This window comes from Cyprinodon variegatus, unplaced genomic scaffold, assembly GCF_000732505.1.
Source record: "Cyprinodon variegatus isolate N-32 unplaced genomic scaffold, C_variegatus-1.0 Scaffold199, whole genome shotgun sequence".
In the NCBI taxonomy this organism is placed as follows: Eukaryota; Metazoa; Chordata; class Actinopteri; order Cyprinodontiformes; family Cyprinodontidae; genus Cyprinodon; species Cyprinodon variegatus.
This window is the reverse complement of record NW_015150652.1, coordinates 910,908-920,439: the sequence shown is the minus strand read 5'-3', so window position 1 is coordinate 920,439 and position 9,532 is coordinate 910,908. Positions and strand designations below refer to the sequence as shown.

The window sequence follows — 9,532 nt, the reverse complement described above, 5'->3', positions numbered from 1 at the left end:
TCCCACAATGCAACGCGGATCCCAAGCCCTATTGGGCTTCTACCTCCAGATATCAAAAATAAACATTCTTCCTATCTAAAAGTAAATTGTGACTAGGAAGAATTCTAATTTTACATCTCCAAAGTGGAGTTACTGCTTTCAAAATTACTATTTCAGATATCAAAAATTAATATAACATTACAGATATCCAGAAATCCAATTCTTGACACGTAAAATATATTTCTACTGGTAGAAATATAATAACAGATATCAACTATTGATATATGACTTGTTAAATTGGAATTTCAGATATCTAAATTTGAATAATGCCTATCCAAAATACAGTTTTAGATACTGTGCAGTCTAGCTTCCTCTGTGTGGATTTGAAAGCAGTAATGGCTCCTGTGATAGTCAGAATTTGTGGCGACAGAGACCGTCTCGCAGGAGAAACTTCAACAGAAAGTCTGTCAAAAGCACAAGTTCTGTTCATATTTGCCTCCATTTTACTCTTGAGGAAAAAATATTCTGACAGTGTTTAAAGCGGGAGTAACAACTTTCTTGGTGCGGTGTTCAAAAATGTCCGACTCATACATTGCATCTATAAGCAGTTACGTTAAAGCAGTCATTTCTAATTTAGATAGGAAGAATGGGAATTATGGATGTCCACAACTAAATTGTTCCTAGTACAAATGTAGTTATAGATATCTGTAAATACATTTGTACCAGTAAAAATATTTTTTTTTAGATGTCAGAAATTATACTTTAGATATCTGCAATGTTTTCTTTATTCTTGATATCTAACATAAAAATTATGACCAGCAACAAACGGATTACAGAGATCTAAAATGCATTTTTAGACATCCATAGTGTTTGTTTCAGAATGTCATTTTGGATATCTGAAAGTAACGGCCCAATACACATATAGGAGAAATACTATTAAAGATATAAATAAATATATGTTAAAACGGCCACTTATATTGGGATTTTGTCCGATATCTGATATGCCGATATTTTAAAACTCATGTAGCAGATAACCGATATCGATACTGATGGACAAAATTAAGTAGTCATTGAAAATAGCAGTTTTGTTATCCATTTCTGACACTGAAAAATAATATACTCAAATATATTTTCATATGCTGATATCAAATTGATTTTTAAAAACGCGGCATCGATCTATTTTACTTTCAAAATCTCATGAAATTTAATCGTTCTGTTACAAACTCTCGTGATATTTTGCAAATTCTTGTGAGATTTTGTTAGTAAAATAGATCGATACCGCGTCAATATATCAACATATAAAAATATGGCAAGATTTTGTGAATTTTCGGGGGATTTCGTAGCACAACGATGACATATGGCAATATTTCATTAGTAAAAGAGATTGATATGGTGTTTTTAAATGGCAATATATCAGCATGTGAAGATATTGTGATAATTTAATGTATCAATATTTTGTCCCTCGTCTTTAGAAGTTTTTAAGTCTGTAAAAAAGAAGTTTTTGAGGAAGAAGAAGAAGTAGTATTTTTATATATTTTTTTTTAGACTTTAGAAACTCAGAAACTGATCAAATATTGGGTTAAATATCGGTGGGTTGGTCGATGTCCGATATTCAGTTTTAAGGCCTATACAGGCCGATACCGATAGGGGGCCGATTATATCGTGCATCCCTACACTTAATATAAGTAAAGATTTGTAGATATCTGAAATGTAGGTATTATTAGTTCAAATTTGATTCCAGAGTACTTAAAATTTTATTTCTACTGTTAAAAATGTAGTTAGTGATATCTAAAATACAGTTCTGACTAAGAGTATTGTAATTATGACTAGGTAGAATGCTTTAGTGCTATCTATAATAGAAATGTGACTAGTCAGCCTGCCTATTTTATGTTAAAACTGAGCGTCATTATTCTTTTGAAAGTATCTAAAACAAAATTTTAGATGGGCATTATTACAATGTCGATATCTGGAATTCTAATTTAACTAGTCATTAAATAAGTGGTTGATATCTGTAATTATATTTGTTCTAGCAGAAAAATATTTTAGATGAACATTTCAGATATCTAAAATGTTCATTTTGACTAGGAAGAAATGCATTTGAGACATCTGGAACGTACCGGTATATTCAGTCAAGCTAATAAATGTCGAAATGGCCTGCCATACAGGTTAGGGGACAATAGCAGGGAAGCATGTTGAGGAATCTTTGTTGGAAGGAAAACATGTTTTCATGATGAAGTGTTTGTGTTGGTTTAACTCGATGAATGTCTGCAGCTTTGTTGTCTGTCTAACTCCTTTGAAACTCCCAAACTTGACAGTCAGCTTATTGAACAAAGAGATTTTATCATTTACACGTGATTTTCTTTTTAGGATATCTCATGCACATATGAGGAGAAAAGAATACAAATATATTTGTTTGATCAACAGACTACTTTCACGTGCAAGCAGATACTTTCATTAAGCTTCATGCCAGATTTCCGTCTGTTGCTTGAGGGGGATCCACGTTTAATTAGATTTTCTTAATAATCAAAATGAGAACATTGAACAATAAAAAGTTATATTCAAAAGATGAGCTGTCATTCGCATAAAGAGGTTTTGTTAAGGACACTATGATGAAATCTAAAAAGTTAAAAAGTAGGTTAGGATTAAAATGAGTTTACGCTCATGATTCTTGCTGTGGATCAACACCAGTTGCATTAATTCAACAATGTTTTAGTTATTATTTACAGTTTTATAAACTATAAATAACCGTGTCACATTTTTTCTCTTTAGATTCAATACTTAAATCTGGATATTTGTGGATCCTGATACTTTTCCTACACCATTGCTCTCTTTACTTTAATCTCATTATCATTATTAAAGTAGATTTTTCTCTACAAGAAAGTATAAGATATATAAATGGACGAATGTTTATCCTAAGGGGCAATTTGAAATGAGTGAAAGGTCAGAATAAAACAGTGAACCATCAACAAGACAAATTCTGTCCTGAAAACAAATATGCAGCCATAAGGGTTTAAATAAACTAAAAAATAAAATTAACTTTTTTGATCTCATAATGGAGAAATTAACTCTATATTTAACCCATCCCCTTTGGGGAGCAGAGAGCTGCAATCGGGGGTTAAGGGTCTTGCTCAGAGACCCAGAGCAAGAGTTTAATGAGTCCCATTTAAAAAAAGTAGCTTTTCCTTCTGTCTAAAAGATTTTTAATCTAACATTTGGACCCATTTTTACCTATACCCAATCTAAGACATTCTTCAATATCAGGGGTGATAACAATATTAGCAGATCAGTGCATCTCCTGTCCAAATCTTCTAAAGTGGAAACAGGATTAGAAGTCCTCCAGTAAAATCAGATGATAATATTATGTTTGGTTCTAGGTACAGAGTGCAATTAAGTTAAGGTCAGTGATTTGCCTGTTGGCAGCTGCTAAAAAGATGTTTACTCAAAGCTGATGATAGAATGTACTCCTTGACTTCCTCACGTTGAGCAAGCATGTGCCAAGATCGGAGCCAAACCGCTCCCTTTTAACAGGGGGACACCTCACAGGATCAAATCCACTATGTGTGTCATGGGAAATAAGACATTAAGGAGAAATTAGGGAAACGCTGAGCCAAAAGTGCTTCGGGAATACTTTTAATTGCTCCATGTTCTTTTATATATTCAAATTTCAAAAGCGAGACGCCCCAGTTGGCAAGTAAAGCATCCTAAATATTGGATTGACCCTTAAACTCAGGTGTGATGTTATAATCCTAATGGTCTGTATCTGAGGGCATTCGCTGCCCTTTCTTCTGTAGTTAGTGGGCTCAGTCCGTCTTTCCGGTTAACAGTTAAATGGATTTTCTTTCCATCTCGTTTTCCCGCTGACCTGTTTCCCCACCCTTATGCCCCCATCTTCTGCTCAGGCATTTTTCTCTGATTACATTTACTTCTCCTCTGCTCCCTTTATTTCCCCACCTGTCCATTAGGTTTGTTGCTCCACCGTGGCTACTTCCATCTCCCCCGTCTTAACTTGTTTCACTCACTTTCGCTGCTAACCTGCTGATGGCAAATCTCTGAACATTTCCCTCTGTCTCTCTCCCACCCTGGTTCTGACCCTCCAGATGAAAATGATGGTTTTGACCATGTCACGGAGGCTGGAGGAGATCGTAGCCGGCCTCAAGGAGGGATGCACCAAGGCTTGAAGGTTATGGTCGTTAACTCGTCTGTGATGCTGTTTTATTTACTGTTGTTGCAGATTTCGGATTTTATTGTCTCAACACGTGAATATATTTTTATATAAATACCTGCGGCTCTGAAATTTAATCTAAACCGTTTTTTGTTTTTTTCCCTCTCTCTCTTTAGAACATTTTGTCCCAGTTCCACCTTGTGCACAAGAACTTACAGCTGCAGACACACATACTCGTACCTTCCACTGGGCTTTGTCCTAAAAACCAGCGGTGAAACAAAGACTGCCTCCACTTGTAATCAATCATCTTGCCACCTAGGCTCTGTGCGGCTCGCGGCAGCATTCGCTCTGTGTGTCTGGTGAAGAATAAATTCGCACCATGAGCAGAATGTTTATTTGTGCAGGATTTTTTATCAGGCAGGCTGCACACTCAGCACAATGCGGTATTGATCTGGCCACTTGAGGCCACACACTCTTCTTTATTCTGCTCCTTGGATAGGCAGTCTGTTCTAGGTGTGTATATTTTTGCAAATGATTAATTTTCCAATTAAAGCAGTTATTGATGATAAAAAAAATGTTTCAAGTTTTTGATTTATCTTACTGATGTTTGGTTGTTTTTAAACTGTTTTGTGTAATAAAGTGTTTTACCACCCCATGTGATGATTTAAGCCGTGTTTATTTCTTGAAATAATGTTTTGAGCTGTTTCCCCTTGCTTTTGCCCTAATGCTTGTAAAGGATCAGAGGCTCATCCCTCTTTACCTCCCATGGATTTAAGGGCTAAACAGCAAATTTCTTTAGAAGCTGCCGGTGGCGTGAATGATTCCTTATTAATGCCTCACAGTTTGTTTACTAGCTGACCTCTAATGTGCCTGGCAACACTTTCTCCCAAAGCAGGAGAGCAGCTACACGCTGCACTGCTTCGCCCTCCCTCATCCACGAGGTTTCATCAGCCTCACACATCAACAACAGCTAGAAATGGCCAACCAGCACGCTGTATCCAAGGGCTGGTTGCGATGGCAACTAAGAGCACGTGCTACGCTGGGTGTCTGTTGCCATCTCATCGCATCCGCCACTGGAGGAGCAGCCAGCCAGCACGCCTGTCAACAGGCGTTATCCCCCCCCCGTTCATACACAGACACACATGAAAGGGGAGGAGTCCTGAATGAACCCCCCACTCAACATTAATCCCTGTATGATGTTTTCTTCCCCGGTCTGACTCCACCCTCATACTTCTCCTCCCACTGATTCTCCCCACCCTTAACTCTGTGGGTGGGGGGTCAAAACAACAACAAACAAACCGCGTGCTGATCATTTGTTGTAAACACAAGCCTCCATGTGTTTCTAGAGAGTCCAGCCCATTTGTCCATATGAGCCCAAAAACACTGATATGTAAATAAAAGCATTTAACATACACCGACGTTTGTTTATTCAGCCAAATAAAAAAATACTATCTGTCCTTCAAAGTAGATCATTATCTCAGTGAATGACTCCCTAAATGGCGTCAGTGTGAATTACATGTCTCATATATACATTTTGTTGCTAGATGCATTGCACAGTTAGATGCAATTATTGCACTGGCTTCACCTTATTCACCCCCTTACGTCTCAACCAATCGCTGCCACCCAAACCAAGATAGAAACACACATATCAGTTGGCACATTCATACAGCCTCTACAACACATGGGGACAAAGGATGAATAATGCAGTGGTACTGTCTGAGTGAAAGTCGCCTCCCCTCCTTCCCTCCTTTGCACCTTCCCTAAGCAATAAGGAAGCAATGTTGCCATGGAGGCAATGAAGCCTTGGCAGGCTGGTGACCAATGACAGCCCTTCCTGTGTGAAGCAGTCGTCCAATGGCTAACTCAGACGGATGCTGCTGCTACCACAGACACTGAGATCCGATTGGCTCTCTGCTGCTCTTTGATTGAATTTCTGATCTTGTTTATGAGAGGAGAAAAAATATCTCGAGGAGTGCCACCTGTGTGTTGCCAAGTTAGATGAAATGTTGGATTTTCATATGGTTTTAAAATAAAGAGGAAAAATCATGATGAGGAAATTCTAAATGTAAAAGCCTTCTTCGGTTCTGATGGAGAGTAAAATTATTTGGGGGATTGTCATCATTGTTTATTACATTAGGAAAAAAAAGGAATTTTCTTTGTTTTATGGAGCATTATATTTAGCTTTCCCTTTAACAAACTGCTGCACCTCACCAGCTTCTAGATGATTTATGGACAGTGTAAGCCTGACCACTCCTGTACCTTCTATCAGCTCTCTGCCTGCAGTGAGATTGGTTATAAACTAGTTTTACAAAATTCAAGTCAACAATCATTAGTTCCTAAAAAAAATCTACTTTCTTACACTGTTTTGAAAAAAAAAAAAATTAAGTACTTTGCTGGATGGACTAAAACTGCAAATATATTCTGTAGAGAGCTAAAGATTAGGGCGAATAAAATGAAGTTTCTATGGAATTTTCTGTTAATTTGTATCCTCCATACCTACCGACCTGCCTCTTTCTGTGTATATGTTCCTTCCATCCTCAGCACTTTTAGTCTTTAAAATTACCAAATTGACATGTTGTAGTTAATTCTTTTATTATTATTTATACTTTTATGTATAGTTTTCAGTGTATAAATCTATTACATTTCTTTTGGTATTTTATCTTTTGGAATGAGTCTTAAAGAGGCATGTAAGTTTTCACCAAAAAGTATCTTTAATACAGCTTTTTTTTTGTTTGACCCTTTATGACTAAACCATTGTTTCATGAGAAGACTGACACCTCAGTAGTTCAGTGCTAATGCATCTATAAGCCTGTATCCTTTTTTCCTGAATCTATGGGCCAGAAGTTCCCGCGCTCTTCAGTGGATGTGATGTCAAGCGCGGCCATGTTAAATGGGTGCAACATGGCAAACACTGAAAGTGTTAAATTCAACGTGGATTTTGTGGTCACTTGGAAGCGACTGGTATCCAGCTCAGGTCAGACACGAATAGCAACTCCACTTAAGGCGAATAAAGTGATAAAAGTAAAAAAAAAAAAAAAAAAGCTACCAGAACAAGCAGCAGAGTGTTGCAGTTCTGTATTTTGGCCAAAGGTGGCAGTATTAGAAAACTTTAATGCCTTTAAGTCTTTGAACTTCATTCCTCTCATTAATCTTTTGCTTCTTTCATGGATGAAATTTTGATTTCCGAAGTGGGGGGACGCAAGTGTTTGACCGTCCAATCACAGACCCGATTCAGTAGCATATCAGATGTTTCGCAGGAGTGACAGCGGTGACAGTCAATCACACATGAAAAGACGGAAAGCCAATCAGGAGCTTGTGGGCAGACTAAACTCAGGGAGACGGGCTTCAGCTTGAGCTGCAATTTTCGCTTGGTCCAAGTGCTCGACGAATGTCTGTATACTGTAGCGTAAGATTGTTTTGGACAGTAAAAAGTGCAGGGGACGCAAATGTAGATTTGAAAAAGTGCAGGGGACCCCCCACCCCCCAAAAAAGAAATTACGTCTCTGTCTTTTTTAGTAGAGCAGAAATTCTTATAGTACCACAACAGGGAAATTTGGGTGTGATGGTGGTCTGATAAAGTTGAAAGACAGATCCTCCACTTAACTGTACCTTGTTTTAATAATTTAACAATTATCTTTTTTCCTGCTTTATTAACTGAAAGATTACCCTGGAAAAGCATTACATTTTTTAATTAAATAAATTATTTAAGTACCTAAACCTACTTTTACTTGTAATAAGAAAAATCATAGATAAAATCCAGGTAGAAGATCCAATCTTTGATGAAGCCAGCTAAACCTTGACTTGATCCATCCCTATTGTGTTTCCCTAACATGGCTACTTGTTCAACATGTGTTTGCAGTCAAAGTGATTAAGGAAATCTGGTGCCATTCGTCTTACAGACGAATTTACACTTCAGTTAAGCTCTTGTATTTCCTGGATGAATCAGTTTAACTTCATATCAAACCTTTGAGAAACCTATTTTTGTTCAGCGTCTATTGAACGGTTAATCCATGAAGTCTTTACATCAGCCTTCTTGTTTGATTAATAACCTTCATCAGTCAGTCTGACGGAATAACCCAAATCCCCACAGTGCTCAAAGTCTCCTGCTTCATTAGAAAACATCTGCTTGTTTATTTCCTCCCACTTTCAGATGTACGGTGGTATCAGCTATTTAACCAGCCTTCACTCTCTCCTGTTCAACCATAACCTGCATGCAGAAAGGCAGCCAGGTCCCCCATAAGGACCTGATGAGGTCATCTTTTCATCCTCTACTGCCGTCACCATGCAGCAGGTTAATCCAATGTTTTTCTCAGACACAAAGGCTCGTCCCTGGGCCAGTGACACCCCGGTGTGCGCGTGGATATGCGATGAGGGAGGGGGGCTGAAAACAGGATTAGTGTCATCAGGATCTAAGCCTGAACAGATTGAGAGAAACAAAGTCCTGCTGGACAGTAAGTGGTCAGTTTGCACTCACATTAAAAGTGCTCACAACACTCCATTGCAGGGCTGTGTTATAAAGCTTTGTGAATGCCAACACCATCCTGTCTGTTCTTTATCTGATAAAAGCTGTTTAACCTTAATTATGTCAAAGTAAAAAAGCTGAATTTCTCCTTAAAGGGGAATTCTCAATAATGTTTTTCAAATCACTTGAATACATAAACTTTTTCTCACTCTGATTTTTCTCATGCTGGATTAATCTTGTTTCTCAGATAATCTCTGTAAAAGAAAATTAATTTCACTGTATCTAATCAGTCTAGATTAATAAGTTTTGAGGTTGTATTTGGATTAACAACTCACTGTAGATGGCAGAGGCTCTCGTCTTTTCTTTGTGTTAATGTTTTCACTTAAGAAAATAGGAAAGCATTTCTAAAAAGTTACATTTTAATCGTTTGTAATCAGAAAAGATTATATTTGTCAAACGATTCATGCTAGTTATTCATTTATACAAAAGGTGGTAGGGAAAAAAATGAGGAAAGATTTTTTTTTGTCTTTATATTTGTTTTTTGCTAACTCCAACAACACCCCAGTCCTGAAAGCCTGAATAAGAAAAGGTCTTAAGTGCTCACCCGTTCAAATGTATACATTTTTTTTTTCTATTCTCTATCCGTCATTTCCCGAATGTTGGAAAACATGACTACAACGGTTCCATAGTATAGGTATATGAAAGCAGATTCAGGACAGACATTTCTATTCTCAACATTTGCAACATTAGCCAGGGGGGGATAAATGTCGCAAGTGATATCTTGTTTAGCTTAATGACTCAGCTCAGTTTACCAGAGAACGGATTATAGATTTTTGTTCTGTGTTTAACTCTTTTATTATCTTTTTTATTCTAGAAGCATGAACTTAAATGTTAATAAATGCACAACTTTCTGGAAAAGAAGTTTTTAC

At 37.3% G+C, this 9,532-nt stretch overlaps 1 protein-coding gene across 1 annotated transcript in view; it reads left to right on the top strand.

The window, feature by feature from the left end:
• Nucleotides 1–4,787, top strand: part of mis18a (MIS18 kinetochore protein A) — a 12,319-nt gene extending 7,532 nt beyond the window's left edge. The window contains exons 5-6 of the mRNA XM_015379739.1: nt 4,077–4,159; nt 4,318–4,787. Coding sequence (XP_015235225.1) covers nt 4,077–4,157 — 81 coding nt within the window. The 3' untranslated portion in view covers nt 4,158–4,159; nt 4,318–4,787. The remainder of the gene's footprint in view (nt 1–4,076; nt 4,160–4,317) is intronic.
• Nucleotides 4,788–9,532: the final 4,745 nt, after the last annotated feature.